Genomic DNA, 21,754 nt, shown 5'->3' with positions numbered 1-21,754 from the left:
TTAAACAAAACCCACAAAAATCCCTGGACCAAAAATCAACTCCCAAAAAAATCCAATGCCAAATTTCTGACACATTAATTTTTTTAGAAAGGGGGAATGATCTGAAGATATAACAAAAAGAAAAACATTAGAAACACGTCCATTCACAGAACTATGCAGCCAAGGCACTACCACGAATCCTTCGATTGTTTTTAACACTAAATAAATCGTACTTAAATGAAGCCACCCAAAAAACTACTTGCCAATTTTTCCTACCCAAAAAATGGAACCACAAGCCCTTAGGCATGTGGTTTTCACTGCAAAGGTTTGGACATTTTTATGTCATCATTTCTACGGTCCATAAGTGTCGACCATTTGGTTAATTTGTTTTATACAACAAAAAATGGAAAAATGTATCAGCAGATTAGATGGAAATCAGTACGAAATAATGTGCAAGTGCATCAGCTTGAGAGATTGAATTTCTTTTACTTGAAGCCAAGGAATTTTGTTCTAAATTTCCAGCTGACTTTTCACAACTTGCTCAACTCACTGGTTTCTGTTAGAAAATCAGGAGGGTTTCCCAAGTTTTTCCAAATTTGCCTCATGTTGCATTATTTACAGGTTATGTCAATTTCAAATATTAAGTAAAAAAATTTTCAATACAAAAATAAGCGAAAGTAATATATGACGTTTTGACATGTCATATATTTCTATCACTTATTTTTATGTATATTACTTTCACTTATTTTTATGTCAATTTCATGATCTATACTCTTGTCGATCATAACTTTTAACAAATCAGCACACCAGAATTATCTCAGTAAATTGTATAAAAAGCAAATAAATCAAGAGAAAATAAAGATCAACAATATTATTATCGAAAACAACGTTCAAACGTCAACACAAATGAACCAGGACACTTAAATTAATGCTCGTTGTAGCCTGTCTATAGCAACTGTATTGTTATGTTGTTTTATATAAGGGTTTTGCACAGATTTTAGCTAAAAACCAAAAATTCTTTGCCACTTGCTGATTCAGCAATTTGTAGGAAGTGCTTAATTTCGTTCCATGGTCATTGTTAGTGCCTGAGATATATCAAATAAACTATTATTGCCTAACAAAGTTTTTGAACTTGGCCTTAATTTGCTTCAGAAGCTTACAGCAAATATAAAGTGACAAAAAACAAACCGAAAGTGATTGAGCTGTTTCCGGAAGTGATTTGTAGCTTTCGTCTTCAGCTTTTTGCACTGAAAAGCGCTACTTCATCTTAAAGTTAAAGCCGGTTTTTTAGTTGTAGTTCGTAAATTTAAACATACCTGGAAGCTTTGGAACTTCATAAATAATTGAAGTGTTTTCTTGCAAACCATCAAACGCAAACAAGAGACAAAGCAGGCAAACTCTTCACAGTTATATTCTCGCTCCAGTCCCAACGCCTAATATGTTAGGGACTTCATGTATAGGCACACAAATAGTCCTAGATGTACCAGTCATTACAGCTCCCAAAAACACCCCGGCACCCGCGGTTAAATAGGCCTTATTCGTATTCTCGGTATTGGACTGGAACTAGCTTGCAATGGAGGCTCATGCGGGGGAATATCATTAAAAACAGTTTCATGTTATTTGCATTTGAAAAGATTTCCCGCATGGGCCTCCATTGCAAGCTAGTACCAGTCCAATACCGAGAATACGAATAAGGCCTATTAAGTATCCGCCTCCCAAAGGAGAACAAAATTAAATAAATTAAAGTAGCCTGTGCAGCTAAAAGACAACGTCAAAAGGCCGGGCACAATTAAGGAGGGTTGAAAGGAAGCCAGAATTGCCGCCATCGTGGACGGCAAGACTACAAATTTCACTGACAAGGATCCATTTTCTGACATTTTCAGTAAACCGTGTTTTTCTAGACGATGATATCGTTCATTCAATTTCAAGTAGCTTTGCTCTTTTACTGAACATTTATTTCCATCTTCGCGATATTATTATAAGTTCTCTACTCGATACAATGTAAATTATTTAGGGACGGACCATTATTTTTTTGGAGGGGTGGGATGAAAAATATTGACAAAATAAATTGTTTGCAAAAACGATATGTATAACAAAAAATAGTAAGAATTTCGAAAAAAAATTATTTGCAGAGGTGCATAAACTAAAAACAAAAGTTTGCAGAGGAAAATTTTTCATCCCCCCCCCCCCCCCTCCAAGAAAATAATGGTCCGTCCCTTAGTAATATGTTGTTTTACCGGAAATGTGAAGCCATTAGCCGTAAACGGTAGTGCGTGATACACCGATTCAGCGTAAGCCGGAAGTTGCATGGAAACGAGGCCTAAGGGCCCTCGGCGACTCAAAATTATAAAGTTTTTATTAGCGTGTGGGGCATTTCGAGTCGGAAAAAGCATTCCCTTTGCAAATTAGCCAAGAATCGTGATCCTTATAAGTTCAAAAGTATAAGAAGAAGAAATTTAAGGTCTAGCAGGCTAGAGGAGAAATTCTAACAGCTTGCCGGTTAGATTTTGTTGTCATCTTCTTTGGAATCGAATATTTTATATTCGCTCATCATGCACCAGAATGTTTGCCGTTCTCTGGTTACACTCAATTTTGAAGTTGGTTAATCAATCAAACGAACTACCTTATGATTCACTGAATGAAACTTTCGAGAAACAAATTTTATTTTGAGAGCCCCTTAGGTTTTCAATCCGAATAAAAAGTTGCAGGTATCCACCGGAGAATCGTAGAGAAAGTCACGCGTAAACATGTCACAAATAGTTTCAGTTATCTAAATTATGTTAGTTTGTTTCGACAGAGAAGCTCACGTAAACACGCACTGCCGTTTTTTGTAACATTTTCCAATCATAATTAAGGTCGCGCAGGACCCTTGCTCATTAATATATTCATTAGCCAAATTTCTTGACGGAGTGCTATCTTGTAAAGCTTTGATTCACTACATTTTTGAACATCGATTCCTCTAAAATTTAACAAGGATATTCGGGGGTGATGGAATTACCTCAGGATTGTCCTTATACTGAGAGATGACCGTTGTCTGTGATGTTACAAGCCCTTAAAAGTTGAACTGCAGATAATGCGATTTTGTGTCCAAGTTTTCAGCTAGAACAGCGCACCAAATTAAATGATTATATAGCCTAGTGATAAATCAGAACAACTTTTGTGTTATGGCTAGAACGAAATTTTCGATTTCAAAAACTGCTACAAGTTAATGGCTTCTAAGAGAGCAAAAATGTGAAATCTAAACTTTGAAACGTGCTATCTTCATTTTGAGAGGGAAACTTAAAAATTCGCTCTAGTCATAGCACAATAGAGTACACCAAGTTTATGTTCCTCGCGAATCAACTCTTGAAATTCTATATCGGCGGAGAAAACTTGGACACAAAATTGCAGGTTTTGAGGCTTCCGAAGACCTTACGAGTCAATGTTTATAACAACGAGTGATATATTCAAAGCTGTGAATCTAGTTATGATATAGAGGATAATACATGGTTGCGCGGAGATATGAAAGGCCATCCCCTTTTTTTTCTCTGTTTAGCGTCGTCCGACCGACCCAGATTTTCGCGTTTTCAAAAAAAAAAAAAAAATTTATACAGAAGGTATAGAAGGCAATGACACATTATTTTAAATAATGTTTCATCCTTTTTACGCTGTTCTTGTTTGAGTTTAACCACGACGTCGATTTTTCCTTCCTCCATTGCCGCCATGTTGACTTTGTAACCATGTCTTCTTGTTTCCAGGCTCCACGGACATTATGCTGAGGTACCGGGCCTCCTAGTTCCAGACTCCTTATCCACTTTTTTTTTTTAATTTTTTTTTTTTTAATTCCGACCGACCGACCCAAAATCAGAAAACACATACGACGATAAACGAAAAAAAAAAAGGGGATGGCCAAATTTATCTTCGAGTGTTCAAATCGATAGCTCACGAGTGAGCGCAGCGAACGAGTGAGATATCGGATTTGAACACGAGAAGATAAATTTCATATCTCCAAGCAACCATGTATTATTCTTTTTATTATATAAACCTACTAATTACGATGTTTTTGACGATTTTCCGAAGATTTCCGACCATTTTCAAAATGTTGTCCGAAGGTTGTACGAATGATTCCGAACATTTTCCGAAAATGTCCGAAGTTTTCCGAAGACTTCCGAAGATTGCCGAGGAAGATCCGAAGATGTTTCGACTAAAGATCGATTTACTTTGGCCCATTGAGCATTGAAACATGGCAAACTCTGCAAGCTGATTGGTCAAAATGATATCACACATGTGTGGATACCATTTTTATCCACACATGTGTGATACCATTTTTCTCGATTTGCTACCACTCGCTAAAACACTGCAGTTTATATAATAAAATTCCCTATGTTCCAGCGCACGTGGCACAAAGCTGAGAACAATGACTGGTAATTACTTGTACAAAAGAGTTTAAAAACAAACATTCTCATGAATATTTCGTTTGTTGTCGGCTTCAGTCGTCCGGAAGTTCTTGCATACTCTTTAAATAAATACATACTAATGATTGCAAGGGTCCTGCGCGACCTTAATGAACAATCGAAAAGCGTACGGTCAACCCAGTCAAATACAGAGATATGTCAGACATTTTTCACTATTTTTTTTTTACGGACCTGAATTGCTTCATTTGTGAACTGGATCGAATTTGACCAGCAAGAGAAGATTTTATTGTTTACAATGTAAGCTTCCCGGTCTGTATAATTTTACCGGTAATCACAACCGAGTCTGCTTTGAATACACTGCTACATTTTGCTACTATTCTAGAATTTGTGTGTTTAAAAAGCATCGATGGCTTTAAACACTAATTAAGCTTCCGTGTATACAAACAACTCACCCATTGGCGTTGAAAACGACGTTGTGTACACAACTACTGTAGATCTGCGTTCGTTTGTGAAAAATCAATTTTTAAATAAATCCCGCCTTTTCACACAAATTGCGAGATGGCAAGATACCTCCATTTATATTTTAACAGATACAGAATGTAGAAACTTGAAAATGATTGCTAGACATGTTTATGCGAACTTCTCTGTCGAAACAAACCGCTCTGCTTCTTTATATTATAGTTCTTTGGATATGAAAGTCCGGACTTAATTTTATTATTAACCTACAGGTATGTATTTGCAACTCAAATACATGTGCAATTCAATTTACACCTGAAACAGTTTATGCCAATCACAAATTCTACTGAAAAAATCTATCAAATTCCGTAACAGAATCAGTAGACTGACTGTCTTAGTTTAATGATGTTTGCGAGACATGTTTACGCGAGTTTCTCCATTACATGTAATACTAGAAAGTTTTTATTCAGATCGAAAACCAAAGGGCTTCCTTCCCACAGAAAAATCTGTTTCTTAAAAGGTATTCTGGATTTTAAAGTGGTTTCATTTTAAAGATTAACAAAATCCAAAATTGATTGTAAACTACCTGAGAGAACGGATGCAATTCAGGCTATGCTGACGAGGGAATATTGAAGTTGGCAGCAAAATCTTACCGCTAAGCTGTTAGAATTTCACCTGTCGCTTGGTAGACATTAAAATTTCTTCTTTTTATACTTTTGCACTGATAGGGATCAAGATTCGTGGGTAATTCGTAACGGAAATGCTTTATTTCGACTCGAAATGCCCCACTCGCTAATAAAAAACTTTATATTTTTTAGCCGCCGAGGGCCCTGAGGCCTCGTTTCCATGCAACTTCCGGCTTACGCTGAATCAATGTTTTGAAATGCTAAGCGGTATTGTGGTGTTATGGGACCCGAGTAACAGTAGTACCATGTATAGATATGGGAATACTTTAATAAATTGTTATTGTTCATTAAAACCTGGCTGACACGAAATCGGTCATTGTTTATATTATTTTTCGGAAATCTCTCAATCTGATGCAACAAAATTGTCACTTGTACTTGCTAAATCTTTCTTAGAAAAAAATCGCTAACATTAGTAGCCGTTGATAAAAGTAACCTTAAAACCTTTGGTATGTCACGTTCTAAGAACGAGAAATATATAGCCAGTTTTTTCCTTGAAAGAGGTCATTTTTTACGTGAATTAGTTATTTCCTAAATGCTTTCAAGGGGGGCGTTTTGTCGGGGCAAATGTCTTGGGGGCGTTTTGAATAAAGTATCTATCCAACGGTGTTTTACCGCATCAGCCAACCCCCCTCCCCCACCCCAGCTCGCTGTTATTTTCAATCTAGCCTTGTTTGTACATAAATTTTATAGACTAAAAAACAGTGACTGGCTTTTAATTCATGTTCACTTCACTTGGGAGAAAACTCACATCAAATGGTACTTTGGCAGGGTTTAGTTTACTGACAACCTGGCATTGTTAACCTTATGGTTATTTCGGGTTGTCAGTACCCTTGTTTTTTTGTTTTTGATTTTCCTTTTTTTTTCCCCTCAATGCTGTATTTATTTATGAAAAAAGAGATGAAAGGGTAAATAAAGAGGTAAAAAAGAACTTAAAAGAGCAAATTTGCCTTTCGACCTTAAAGGTCCTCGTCAGTGTAGATACATTTCAGGTGTTGTTGTTGTTGTACAGCCGCCCACTATCTTTAATAGCGTGCAAGCAGGCCCGTCGCGCGAAGAGCCTGCGCGCTATATCCTCAAGAGCGCCTGTGCATTGGCTACTTTAGTCAGCTCGTTAGTATCCGCTTTTTTCTAGCTTAACCCTAAGAGGTACAGGAATATCTATAACGGAGATCTTTTTATGTTTGAACACGTCATGCGATTCGAACCCCTAAACGGACAATTAGCTGCCTCGTCCCCAGGCGCCGGTCGGCCGGACGGACGGCAAAGGCGGTAAGGCGGGAAAACAGGGAGCGCGGGGGTTGATGGTTGGGGAGCGAGCCGTTTTCCCGTCCGCATCAGGCCCACATCGCCAAGCAAACTGTGTACGTCAGTCCCACAACACCAAGCGAACCGTGCACTACCAAGGAGGAGGACGCCAATCACTTTTATATGGGAGATGTTCCTCGCTTTTTTAGTCTTCAACAGACGACTGCAAAGAATTACAGGATGAAATCAAGTTGATGTTAATGTTGTGGACACAAAATACATTTTTTAGTACGTACAAAGAATGAGACGAAATCGCCTGTTGAAAACAAAAAGTCGCCCACGATAACTTCGCCGCTCCATTCCGCGCGAGTCACGAGAAAACCCATTTAACGAGGAAAACCCATTCAAAGACAAAATGCTAAAATTGGGTGAAGAATTAGATGTCAAATAATTTCCTTGAAAATTATTTCTGAAATATTCAAATTCTGCAATCTTATACCATGCAAAAGGTTTTATTATTCAAACGTGAGGGATGCCGGGATGTACAGCTGGTAACCATGCAATAGTGTTTTCTGATTTCCATCAGAGATTTGTTCGTAAAGGCAAGTGAACGTCCGCGAAAAAACTAAAAAAACAATATCAGCATGAAATATAATTTATAGCTTCCCAACACGGGAAAATCCTTCAAGTATTATTTATCTGACTCAAGCTGGGGTCGAACTTCGAACTTCTTGCGAGTCGAACCTTAAATTACAGTTCAGATTGATTCCAATTACTTCGACTCATGCAAAGATCGACGTTAGTTCCACACAGACACGATCTTCAGTCGTTATATTTCTCCACTTCAGACGAAAAGAACGCGTTGGTTGATACTTACAATACGTCGAACGTAAATGCGACAAACGAACAACTTCTTTGCTCCGAAAGTAAAGACCCCCTGTAAGTGGCGAGCTTAAACGGAATTTAATTTTTAATAAATTTTGAAATTAATTTATATACAACAGTGCATCAAAACAAAAAAATTATTTGTTCTAAGAGCAATCCGTACATAATTCTATTCGGATGTAACTTCTTTTTAATTAGTTTTATCTTCAGTATTCTCTCTCTGTAAAGGAAAATACTTGATAACTACTTTATGTCTTCAATTTTTTTTCAAAACAATTTTCCTTAAGTTCAGTTGAATCGCTCCACATGCAATTACTGTACAGGTTTTAGTAGCGAAAGTAGTAGTGAGGGTATTAAATCCGAAAGAAACAAGGCTCGTTACTTTAGGAACTTTACAGTTAATTCGCTGAATTATTCAATGTGAGCCTTGGAATGTTTGAGGCCTGAAAATAGCGCAAAACTTTGCTTCTTCTGAATATTTTCACATCTAAATTTTAATGGATCTCGAAATAACTAAGGGTATTCGAATTTTTAGAACGCGTAAAGTAACAAACTGTTTAATTTTAATGTTCTCTATTTATAAAAATACTTTGTTTATTTACATGTTTACAAAACTACTGTTCATCTTTGGAGAACGAGGTATTAAACAAATAACGTTTGTAACTGTGCCAATTAAAAGTGTGATACGAGAAACGCTTTGCGAGATTTTAGTTAAGAAATCTGTTTTCGTGTAAATTCACTCTCAACCGTTTAATTCAAACACACCATAAAATATTTTGTTAACTCAATATAAAATCGTTCGCTGTTACTTCGTGCACTGATCTGCTAAGCACATAAAAAATATCTTGAGAACAGAAACCGTGCTCTGCGTTTGATACAAAGACAGATCCGCACTAAATAATAAAATTCTTAACTTGTTCCACTGAAAATTTAACTTTGTAAATTGTTGTGAATAAAATTCTTAAATGTAGCTCAATGTATTTACACGAGTAGCTCGAGAAACAATGCTATCGTGTGTTATTGTCAAGTGTTATTCTATGACGTCACGCAATGTCTTTGTACGTAGTACAGGCACGAACAGTTCAAGTCACGTGACACTGAAGACAATCAGTCCTTCTGCCAGTATCCATGTCTACTTTCTTCACTAAGTGGATGAACCTGGTATTACTAATACAAAAGATTAACCTGAGGCAGTACTTGTTGCACGATATATCTTACCCTGTCTCTGTCACCCAGTGGATTGCCGCCTAGGTTCAGTGACCTCAGATTAGGGCTGGATCTTAATTTTAAGCTCTCCAGCAGACCATGCAAATCATGTTCATCCATATTTAATTTTCTAAGATGTTAAATACCCAAGTTGGGAAAGAAGTGAAATCGTTTGGTAAGTGGAGCAAGACTATATACCCTTCGCGTTGAAATTAATGAGATGAAGCTTTTCTAAAGATGGAAATGTTTTGCTGATTCCTCCAAACAGGGCATCCATTTCCTCCACTTCCAAAATGCTTCCATCCACCCCAGTTAACTCGAGTGTTTTTAGGGACGGCATTTCAGGAAGTGACCGACCGAGTGCTACAGCTGCTGATGGAGTCAGGATGATGTCACTCAGTCTCAGTTCCTCAAGAGTCTTGTGTGTGATACTAAAAACCAGTTTGTTTACTGCTGCAGCACAGCAGTCAACTAAGTTAAGGTTAAGATCGGTGATGTTGTTAAATCGTGGTAACACACCACCAAGTCTCTCTGCTCCAGCTGATGTCAACAAACAAGGGATCAAGTTGTAGCCAATACTCAAAGAGCACGTACTGGGGTTTGGTACTTGTTCCAGGAGTTCACATATACTGTCCTTGCACTGCCCAAATTGAATGCTTTTCAAATGTTTACAGTTTCTGACAACTGCGCCAAGTTCTTTCAATGTCTGTGCGTTCATAAGTCCAGAACACCTTAGAAATCGTAAGAAATTGAAACAAGACTGAGCATTTGAACACAAAGTTGATGCAAGTGAAGGAACAGAAATATGAATCATAGTTTCAGTAAAAAGTCTCGCATGGTTATCACACTCCAGGAACAAATCCGTTATGTAAAACTGACTTTGGTCATTACGAAAATAAAGAATGCTATCAAAAGCACAGTATATGCATCCTACAGGTTTGAATGTTCTCAAAAAATCTCCAATTAAGAGACCTGCAGACTTCTTAGTTATTCTCAGCGGGACATGTAAGCAATCAAGAAACTTCAGCAACTCATACGTTATTGAGATTTGGTTCACTCCAACAGTGTGGCCAATACAATTACAAATGAAGAAAACCTCAGAAAAAACAACTTGATTTAAATGTTTCAGCTTTGGTATAAGGTCAGAGAATCGTCTATCAGGGGTAACGAGTACAACTCCAGCTGTGCAATCTAACCACTGTCTCACCAACTGAGCTTTTGATTGTACTTCTCGAAAGGAATCGAAAACCAAGTCGCTGAACCTCTTCTGCCTGCCAGTGACGTAACACAGTGGTACGTCTGTCTCGCTTTCTACATCTGGTATTGTCTTTGATAAATCCAGTGTTGGGTCAGAGATTCTGACTGACGTCAAGTGTTGAAAAACCTTCACTGCTCCATCGTCAGACAAACCACAAATGAACTGGAAAACATTCTCCAAGGCCTGACAATCCTCCAAGGTGCGGGCGTGCTGTTCAATTCCACCCAGATTTCCTTCAGGGACACATCTGTAGGTGATGTACCATGCCGCTAAAAACTCTTGAATACTCTTGTGAATAAAGGACACCATCCCTGCTGGTCGAAGATTTTCTGCGTACTCGGTAACTTGAAGTAAGCCAATAATGAGACTTTGTTCATCAAGCATGGCAGCGGACAGTTGATCATACTCGAAAACATGATCGTCGTTCAGAAGACATTCTAAAGCCACCTTTCCGATATCAGCCAGGATCTCTTTGAAGTCTTCTACTTTGCCAAAGCGAGCAGGAGAATCTTTCCTTTGATTGTAATCTAACACGTACTGGACGATCGCCAAATACAATTTGGTTTTGGTTTCAGGAAAGCTCTTTAACTTCCCCTTTTTCCACAGGGTACAAAAGAACAAAAGAAGTAACGGAACTCTTGTCAGGCCCTGCAGTCTTTCTCGTAAAAGATGCCACCACAACTCTTTTGCTTCCCTTTTGCCACCAAGCATTCTCCTCATAAAGGCATCTCCGTCCTCTGCACTAAACCCGGTGATCTCAGCTTGCATGTCTATAAATTCTCTCAGCTCGTCAGCTTTGGTAATTCGAGTGGTTATCAAGACACAACAGTTTCTCAGTTCGTTTCCTTTGAATATCTCATAGATTTCTGAGTTGGTGCCGCAGCGATATTCGTCGTATCCATCAAACACCAGCAGAACTTTCTCTTGATTCTTGGTGATGTAATCAAGCAGGCTATCTATGAGATGTTTCTCCTCCCGTGGAAAAACGGATGAGCGACTTACAACATCTTTGAGGTTTTGGGTTTTGGACACCTCTTTGAGATTAACGGCAACCAAAAGCTCGAACTGCTTCAGGACGTCTGTCTGTTTGTCTCCCGTCTTCACGTCATCAAGTTCAGCCCAGTCCACAGCCAGTTTCTTGACGAATGTGCTCTTTCCAATCCCCGTCTGTCCTTGCACGAGTATCCTCTTTGGTACAACACCGTTCTTGTTTGCAGTGAACACATCTGTGTAATGGCTCAGTTCAGACTGTGATGACCCAGCTGGGGTTTGTTCCTCTTTCACCCAGGACAGTCGAGTGTAGATCTGATGAATGTCCACAGGAGATGTTTTAGACCACACAGAGGTGGGCACCGTGGCGGTTCTTTTGTAATGCTCTGCAAGTTTGCTTCGACAGGTTTTTACATCGAACCTTTTCACTGGAGTAGAGCCTAATCAGTAAAAAACAACAACAAAAAATACGACTTTAAGAAACGAGCGTCGGTTAAGATAAAGAGACTAGTACTAATATGCTATAAATAGAATTGCTATATTGCTGGAATTTTTCCCCAACAGCATGCGCTCTTATTGGGTACTAAGAAGTTCACACGACATCAAACAATAAAACTACTTCCCACAAAAGTCTCTGAGCGGGCAACAATGCAAAATCTATAAACGTCAGAGGTGAAACCCGCGACTGTTGACAGACGACCGCCGTTGTCACATTGCATCTTCTGATGTCTCTCTTGTATTCTATAGCAAATCACTGAAATGACTGGTCCACCGGGTAACCAGTTAACAAACGTTGAGGTTCTGAGAAAATTAACTGTTTCCCGCAGCAACACAAAATTTGGATTGCTTTTATTCCTTGATTCCGGAAAGCGTTTCAACCTAATATATTCTTAGTCTGAAATGTCAGCCGTCCTCTCGTCCCAACCCCGGGCTGACATTTCAGACTAAACTATTCATAGTGTATATGCTAAAGAAAGTTTATGCAGCCTTTACTGATCCAAAAATGTTAGGACTTTTTTTGAAACATAAAATCAAACATACCTTCAAAATATATCTACCGTTGGTAGAGAAAATAGTGTTTCTTAACATTTATGGTGGGAAATAGCAGTGGAGCCGATTCCTTTCAGAGCGCACGGAGCGAGCGAACAAGCGCGTCTAGAGGAGCAAAAAAACGTAGAGGAGGGGGAAATGGCGTGGAACGAACCCTCAACCCCTTTCTCCACCACGTCCTTTCTTCCCCAGCGTTTTCCTAATTTGCTCGCCCGCACGTTCTCGCTTGGAAAAAAATCGACACTAACACAGCCTAGACTGGGAAGAACAACAAAACGTTACGTTACAGTCAAACGGGTTGTCCTTTTCGGTACCTCAAAACGTAACTTGAACTGGAACATGCGCGAGTTAACTAAGCAATAAACTAACAATGAACATCCGGTTTGAAACATGATGTTACACTTAAATACCCACTTATCAGATAGCAAGGGACTGTGTCAAGGCTGACTAAAGTTTATTTTTATTAAGTTTTGCCAAATACTCGCCATGAAACTTAATGTTTACAAAGAAATTACTTCTATGGATCTAAATTACAAAACCATAGCTTCATTACAACCAAATGTGTCTCTTGGGCGCTATAATTGAAAGTTACAAGTAAACAATATTAACTTTGAAAACTGTTCAGCTCAACAACATTTCAAAAACTCGTATCGCAATCCGTTTCAATCTTCGTCGCTTTTGGCCATCCGTACCTTCTTTTGTATTTGGTGTGTTATTGAAATGTTTCTTCACTGTTTTAAGAGGCTATTTATATATTTCAACAAATTAAATGGTCCTAAATTTGGCTAAAATCCGTGACACAGTCCCTTTAAATGTTCGTGCAATAGTAACGTGGGAAGCGGAAGAATAAGGCGAGGGGTGTTACCTTGGTAGTTTGGCCATTCTTGAAATACAACAGGATCGCTCAGAATGTTGGCCACAACAGAAGCCGCCATGACACTCGCAAACCTTCCCCACTCATCACTTGAAGGTTGACTGCCATCTGCATAGTCTTTGATGCCTTTAACGACAACCCATTCTGTCTTAAGGTCGTGGGCTGCTGCAAAAACACCTGTTATCATATGGAACAATGTGATTATACGGGTGAATGATAGGCAGGGAATGTGGAAATAAATAAACAAACTTTCTATACAGGGTTACTAGTACTATTCCAGGCGAAACGGTTCATAATAAACATCCTTTTTAAAATGGTTAAAAAAATTGATATATTTACAGAAAAAGCCACATCAGCTCTACCTGGTCTTCATACCGGTCGTCTATCGAGGTCGAATTGGAATTTGGAAATGTTGAATTTTCAGGAGGGACGAAAACTGGAGATTCCAGAGAAAAATCCATGGAGCAAAGCGAGAACCAACAACAAACCCAACCTACATATGGTACCAGGCCGGAATCGAAACTGGTCCACATTGGCGGGGGCGAGCCCTCTCACCACTGCACCACCCCTGCTCCCCTATTACTATTGTAAGCGAAACGGTTTCTTACACAGATCCTTCTAGATTCCTAAACCCTGGTCAAAACTTGCTGACAGCTGTTTCTATTGTTTCTTTATAACAAGTCATGTCACGTCTGAGGTCGCTAATTTCAGAGTATTGTTCCTTTTGGATTTTCAAACAGCCTTTAATTTCATGGCTACTTTTAAAAAGACCATACTTTTGGAACTGTAAGGTAGCAGTTAAGAATTCCACTTTTCAGTTCAAAGCACAGAGAATGTTTAACAAAGAATCAGTGTGACAAACTATCAGTTCAAACTATAACCTTCGCCTTCCAACTCAACTGCAAGAGCTTCAGGGCATCGTTGGATTATGTCCTCACCAACCGCCTCTGGTCTACTCAGCACTTCACCGTCACAGTGTACTCTCACTTCCAGAGCATCTGGGTTTGCTAAAGGTGCGTTCCAGCCATCAGCTGCATGTCTGATGAGGGGGCCAATATCTCTGCTCGCAGGAGTTTTGTAGACAGGAGTTGTTAACTTTGAAGACACAACCACATCTCCTAGTTTGACTTTTCCACGACTCAATCCACTGCAGGCACCAACAGAAAACACAGCCTTGGGTCTCAGTACCCTGACTGCATTTTTGACAACAGTTAAAGAACCACCAGGAACTGCAGAACCTTTGGAGCACTTCATTAATGCAATCTTCAATTCCTTGTTACCACCATCACCCATGAAGCCAAAGTACACAGGACCAATGTCTCTGCGGTAACTCTTAAAGGGTTTCTCAAGATAGTAAAAGCATCCTAAGAATTCACAATCCTCTACTGTCAACAACAGAAAATCGATCGGGAGTTCAACATCGTTCCAGTCTGTGAACCTCCCAGGAAGATCCCTTGACTTTGAGACCTCAAAACTGAGCCGTGGTGGCTGGTTGTCATTAAAGTCCTGGGTACCACTATCCTTACTGGTTTCATTTTCTGTCCCTGGAAGGATAATACAGTAGAGTTAGCGTACTGCAGTGACAGTTTAACACACACACAAAAAAAATTGTTACCATCAGGAAGCAGAATGTTACTTAAATAGGCCTTATTCGTATTCTCGGTTTCGGACTGGAACTAGCTTGCAATGGAGGCTAATGCGGGTAATCTTTTCAAATGCAAATGATATGAGGCTGTTGTTAATGATATTCCCCCGCATGAGCCTCCATTGCAAGCTAGTTCCAGTGCAATACCGAGAATACGAATATGGTCTATTAGGGTATATCACAAAACTATCATATAATACTGGTCTAATACTTCAACCCAGGTCAAAACGTCTTGACACTTGTTGAAACTGGGCGCAAAAACATGTCTTGCTAAATAAGCTTGGGAATTTTGTTATAACATACTATTTCAATCAGTTCTCATCCATTCCCCCATAGTTAATAGAGGAAAATGGTTAGGAAGCCCGTCAAAGTTCTTTGTTATAGGTTATTGTTCGCTATTTTGGGGGTTGACCGTGCACAAAACCTGACAAAATACAATAGGTGGTTACGTGTGTTCAAGCAACAAACCAATAAAAACATTTGGATTACGTAACTCATGCATAGTGTATGAGAGCAAAACAAAAGATGTGCACGGTCATGGACCTTCCAACCTAAGTCTTGGCCTCATTGTTTGCTCCTTTGATGTTTGCCGGGCTTCCTAACCATTTCCCTCTATTAACTATGATTCCCCTAAGCGCAAATTATGTTGATTGTGATAAAAACAATTTGAATACAGTGCAATCACTACTGATGCATTTCTTTTGTTTTTCTTTTTGGTTTGGTTTGTTTGTTTTACTTCATTATATGCTAAAGAGATACATAAAATAAAAATAAACCTGCTTTGTCCACAAGTGTGAGTTTGGCTTGTTTAGGATCTGGGGTACTTTGGCTGGGTGACAATCTTCTTTTGCTCTCTGCTGATTTATCTATAACAAAAAAAGATTATGACTTTTCTTAATTTTAAAACGCATTGTTCTCTACTAAGACAGGTGACATAGATTGGGGGGTGGGTCATGTTTTTTTCATGAGAGTTTACATGTGCTGCAGAATGTTTCAAGGGGGAGGGAGTGGAATGGGTCTGCAAAATAAGTGTGGTCCAGTTAGCCTGCAGGCAATAACCTGGCTTTTGCATGGTTTGGGAGGGGGGTTGCAATAATTTAGGGGGGTCTGGGGGTATTCTCCCCCACAACATTATGACAAATAGGTTATCTGAAACAGCATTTCGTGTGCTTTGAAGACAGTCTGTTAGGAAAATAAGGCAGGTTTAAGTGAAGGTAACAACGACAATAATCCTGGTACACTTTTAAATTCAAATCATATGTATGAGAACTTCAGCTAAAATGTAGTTTATACAATCACATACATTAACATACTAACCAAATAACCTTTTCTAAAAGATATAAATTATTTCAGTTAAGGTTAACTGTTTTCTCCCCAGCTATGAAGTATCTACTTACTCAATGACGTGAAAGAAGTGACACTGTTTGACTGAGTCAAGACTGTCATTGGCGGTGGAAGCCTGGGTGAAGAAATGTTCTCACTGCAAGGCTGAATGATAAAAAAACAACTTGTAAACATGGTTCCAAGCGAGATTGCTCTCAGCTAGCTTAATAAATAAAAGCAACAAAGTATGATCAATCCTAGCATCTTATTGTGAAGATCAATACAACAGATAATTTGATACCTCAACTCCTGAGTGGCTGCGTCCTGGAAAAGTCTCCCCCACAGGAAGACGTGGATCAATAAAAGTTGTTGTTCTTGAATTGTGATCAATGAAATACAGCTACAACACAAAGAAAAACACTTAAGAGTGAATGCCACGCCCAAAATGGTGTTATGTGTATCTCTAAGGGCTTCTTCAATGACTTCAAAATGTACTCATGTAACTCAGTGTACTTTGGTTTTGCATTCAACCATTTTTTGTTTTGAATTTTGATCAATTGTCATGCAGTTGATGAAATTACATTTGTCTGTATATATAGTGATTGACTGTGTGATTCACAAAACCACTCTTACTATTAAACGGAAACAAAACTCTAGCTATTTACTGTTTTAGTTCAATGCAGGCTGCTTTAACAAACTGTGAATTACAATACATGTACATACATATGTACCATTGGAAAAACTTATTTCAAGACAAAAAGAATACCAAAGAAACAGCTTACCCGTCCTTTTGCATCAAATCTTTCCTCCCACCCAGTTGGCAAGTTCATTTGTGAGTCAGCAAACTGATTCAGAAACCTGACTAATTCCCCATGATGACAATACCTTGAAAAAAAAGACAGCAGTGTTTACCAATAAACATCATTGAATATAAGGCCACAGGGGACCCAAACGCTGTATTACAGTTATTTATAATCTTAAAATAAAATTATTCTTATTTACCTGCGTTCCTGTGTCTTTTTTCACCAGTTTGGGGGCGATTTTAATCAGAGCGAAGGCGGTTTACGTTGTGAGGCTTAAACGGCAATTGGTCTGTCGCAATGTCAATACGACGCGCCTCAAGTCTCAATTGTTATTAACTCAAGTTACTAACACCATTAACTATTAACTCACCTCGCGGGGAGTTTCGTGTTTCAACTTAACAGTCACGAGAAGAGAAGAGAGACAAGGGGTGAAACTTACTACGGACGGTCGTACAATCTGTGACTACAGTTGATGTGACCAGTCTCGCGCGTGGATATGCGCGAGGAGACACGAGCCGACAGCCGGCAACCTTTAGCGGCGATTAACGCGACACGCGAAAATCATGGTTCAAATCCATTTATTTAATTTCAACGTTGTTCACTGGTGAGTATTTGAATTTCCATTCTGTTTCGCTCGGCTGTTTTCGAGATAAAAAGCACATTTATGTGTAAAAGTAGAACATATGTTAGCTTTTGTAAGCTTACCTTTTCCCGGGACCTTTTGCTCCCAAGCGCGACTATAGAAAGTAAATCAGTGAATAAACATTTCTCCTTTCAATGTTTCAAATTATTCAATTTAAAATTTTGAATTTTGGGTTAACGGTTTTAAGATTATAGCGGTTTATTTCTTATAGGTTAAAAAACTACAACAGTGTCAGTGGAAAAAACTACATCCGTTAGCGATCTTATTGAGCATTACCAAACAGCAACCCCAGACAAAGAAAATTGCCTGGCACATTTCGAAATTTGCCGAATTTTAAGAAAAGGTATTCCAAAAAATCAAAGAAGCACGAATAAGATACGAAGGAGGTCACTAGAAAGATCCACACTGACTCCGCACGGACAAACAAACGTGAAATTTATCTCGCGCGAAGACCAGGTAATCCGCGTGGAGATTTGTTTTATATTTCTGACACACGCGACTGTCAACGAAATACAAAAGAGTCTGTCATGAGAACAAAAGAACCGCTTTGATGATGAGCATACACTCTGCAATAAAATCACTTCCGGTCAAGTCAAGTGTAGTCACAGATCGGACGAAAAGCCGCATCATAAAACAACCCAAAACTTATCGGGAAATAGGGAGTCGAAACAAACAAAACAGACTTCACATGATTCTTTAACTATTATTTATCCGATCTGTTAAGTTTTGGCAGATTTTGTTGAGAAACAAGAGAACTACGCCTTGAATTCAAGCTACCCTGATTTTTAGTTTCATCCCTTGTCTCCTTCTCTCTTCTCTCCCGCGAGGGGAGTTAATAGTTAATAATATAAACAGTTAAAAGAAAACTTGAGACATAATTGAGGCGCGTCGTATTGACATTGCGACAGACCGATTGCCGTTTAAAACTCGCAACGTAAACCACCTTCGCTCTGATTCAAATCGCCCCCAAACCGGTGAAAAAAGGCACAGGAACGGTAAATAAGAACAATTTTATTTTAAGATTATGAATAACTGTAATACAGCGTTTGGGTCCCCTGTGATAAGGGTACAAAAATTAGTATAGGGATACTGTTGAAGTGCTATCATTACCATTGACTTAATTAGCAGCTACTAACTTTAGCAATTAATTTTTCTGAGAAAGATTTAGCGACTATTAAATTGAGCGATTTTCCAGAAATTGGAAGAACAGAGTCACTTGAAACTTAACAAACCATATTCATTTTAAAAAAATTGTTACAGTTAATTGAAAATGTCAGAAAATGGATCCTTGTCAGGGAATCTGTCTGGCCATCCACGATGGTGGAGATGATCCTCACTCTCCTCCCAACCCTTGTTATTTGTCTGATTTGTTGCCTGGCCTTCTGTCATTATCTTATAGTAGTACAGGGCCATGCACTATGTACATGTAATTACATATGAATTGTTTTAAGTCTTTAAACTCTCACAAATTCCACAAAGAAATTTAAGGTTGTTAAAATAATCCGTCTAGTCCAGATTTTTTTTCTTTTACTTTAATTTAAATTTTGCAACAAGGTTGTCAGTAACCTATTTTCAACCTTATCATCTTTTAACCCTTTAAGTCCCAATGTCCACAAACAAATTCTCCTAACTGATCACCATACATTTTTTATAGTATTAGCAAATATGCTTAAAGATCAAAGCAATTACCATTCTTGTTCCCAGAGCCCATGATCCTTCTGGTCTACACCAGGGTTCAAGACCACTGGCAGCCTCCGAAACCAGAAGTCTGTGATTCACAGACTCACTGTCAAATCTAACAAATCTGATTGGTTGAAAATCTTAGATAGATTACTCTGCGCATGCTCACAAATCAGGACTGGCCAGAGGTCTTGATCCCTGGTGCACACCAAAAGGATCGTGGGCTTTGGGGATGAGAAGAAGCATTTATACCCTTTGGTAATCATTTGTTATTTATTCTTGCAACTTTTTCTCCTGATGAAGTACTGATAATTGTGAAAGGAGAAAATTTACCATTATTGCCATGTTTCAGGTATATACCAGTATAATCTAAGGAATATTTTAAAGCTTCTTTAAATCATGCTAAAACAACTGACTTTACTTATTAAACTCCCTGAGTAACTATATAAGGTGAATAGTATTTTCTCAAAAATGGTAACTAAAAAGGACAAAGTTAATTATCAGTCAAATAAATTGATTTACCGTTCAAACTGGCTTGGATTACGTCTGATCTCAGAAACTATCTGATGCAACTCCTGGTTTTGGAAAAAGTTATGGGCCGCCACCTAACAAAACAAGAAACAAAACCTTTTATTAGTGTTCATAAACTGGTTTAGTTGCCGCACCTCAAAGGTCCTCAAAGTTTTAGTCAAAAACCGGGGGGGGGGGGGTGACTGGCATATCTACGGCAACATCTCTGGTTGGTTAAAAACAAGAAATTCACAAAAATGCTATAAGAGTATAGAACTTGATGATAAAAGTGTTCTGTCTGCTAACTTAACTAATGACACATATAAGTATTGCCAAGCACAGTTTTCTCAATACTTAAATTAATTACCACAAGCTGTCCTTTTCTGAATTCTTATTGTCGATAATGCTAACAACTGTTAGTAAAAAAAAAAGCTTTGTTGATTAGGATTTAACAGTTAGCTTTGACCAAACAAGATGCAGGATTTTAAAAATTATTAACTCTAAATAATCATTTACACTCAAGAACACTTTGTCAAGTAATAATCCTTACCTCATTACTTTTGAGAAAGTCTATGAAGTCATGTCTGGTGAGAAATGTCACTGCCGCAGGTGACTGTGAATAATCACCAACTAAAGATGCTGAAGAACTGGCCGGTGCATGCCAAGTGAATGGAGTAGCTGATGATGCTACTTGTAATGAAGAAAATACAGCTGATGTTGCTGGTAGATTACAAGGTCTGCATGACGCAGTTCCTGAGTGGTCACTGGCAGATGACTCGCCTGTTGTCTGATTCACCCTGCTATTGTCCATGCAGGGAAGCAGTAGTGTTGACACCTTTTAGACTGGAAAAGATTACATGTAGATAAGTTGTGGTTTAATTTTATTATTGGTTTAAAAGAAAAAAAATCAAACTGGTTTGAAAAACTTTAAACCAAATACTGCACATACTAGCTCAGAGAAAAATCAAGAAAAGTTTTCAGAACGATCATTTTTCAGACAATCAACAGATTTGCAAAACCATTTAATTAACAAAAATTAATGGACCAAATTTTTCCATGGTCTACACTCTTATAAAATAGACCATAGATAAATGACGTTCAACACTTAAATGCAACCACAAGCCCTTAGGTATGTGGTTTCACTGCAAAGGTTTAATGGACATTTTATGGCATCATTTCTATGGTCCATAAGTGTCGACCATGATAAATTTGGTTAATTTGTTTTAATTTGTTTTATACAACAAAATGGAAAAAATTATCAGCAAATAAGATGGAAATAATGTGCAAGTGCGTCAGCTTGAGAGATCGCATTTCTTTCACTTGAAGCCAAGCAATTTTGTGCTAAATTTTCCAGCTGACTTTTCACAACTTGCTCAACTCACTGGGTTCTGTTATTTGGAAAATCAGGAGGGTTTCTCTTGCCTCATGTTGCATTATTTACAGGTTATGTCAATTTCAAATATTAACTAAAGTAAAGCTTGAGGGAAAAAAATTTCAATACAAAAATAAGCGAAAGTTATATACGACGTTTTGACATGTCATATATTTCTTTTACTTATTTTTATATCAATAATTAACCGTGCGTAGCCGGTTCATAATCTGGCTGGCGTTTTTTTGTCGTCTGTCTTTGTCGTTTGTCGTTTTGTCGGTAAATCGTTCCAGACCCACACGGCCCAGCCAGCTCCTTGGTCAAGGTCACGCAAGATTTGATGTTTACTAGCGTTCACTCGTTTAACATGAACACTCTGCTCTCTGTTTAGTGTGAAATGTATATTTTAATTTTGTGTCATTCGAGTGTTTTACTAGAAGAGAGGACTGAATAGTCACATAACGAAACCAAAGACAGCTTGGACATGTCCAAGCTATTTAAAACTACCACTACGTTAGACCCATGCCACGCGATCGCTCGCCTGTAGCTGTAATAAATAATGATTCACCTGTTTTAAAAATATTTACGAATACTCTGCGCTCTGTTTCTGTTAAATATTTATTTTTGTGTTATTCAGGCGTTTGGCTCGAAGTGAGTACAAGTCGTACAATTTACCCGAAACGTGTTCACTGAATATTGCAAAACAACGACTTGTTTTCTGAATATTCCAATTCTTGTTTTGAGTTTATTTTGGGAAT

General features: G+C 38.3%; 1 protein-coding gene across 2 annotated transcripts in view; it reads right to left on the bottom strand.

Moving 5' to 3' along the window:
- LOC144650834 (NLR family CARD domain-containing protein 4-like) overlaps positions 1 to 21,754 on the bottom strand; it is a 56,638-nt gene that overhangs the window by 12,785 nt on the left and 22,099 nt on the right. Inside the window, exons 2-5 of one of the 2 annotated variants that reach the window (XM_078510597.1) lie at positions 20,178 to 20,470; positions 19,640 to 19,722; positions 16,774 to 16,876; positions 16,293 to 16,391 (exon numbers count right to left, since the gene is read on the bottom strand). In XM_078510597.1, coding sequence (XP_078366723.1) covers positions 16,293 to 16,391; positions 16,774 to 16,876; positions 19,640 to 19,722; positions 20,178 to 20,438 — 546 coding nt within the window. In that variant the 5' untranslated portion in view covers positions 20,439 to 20,470. Of the gene's footprint in view, positions 1 to 1,295; positions 1,368 to 16,292; positions 16,392 to 16,773; positions 16,877 to 19,639; positions 19,723 to 20,177; positions 20,471 to 21,754 lie in introns of those variants that run through there. The other variant, XM_078510596.1, reaches the window with a different exon arrangement.

Source organism: Oculina patagonica, chromosome 4 (assembly GCF_052425735.1).
Source record: "Oculina patagonica isolate OP01 chromosome 4, crgOcupat, whole genome shotgun sequence".
NCBI lineage: Eukaryota > Metazoa > Cnidaria > Anthozoa > Scleractinia > Oculinidae > Oculina > Oculina patagonica.
The sequence above is the reverse complement of the archived record's forward strand: the minus strand, read 5'-3'. Positions and strand labels throughout refer to the sequence as shown.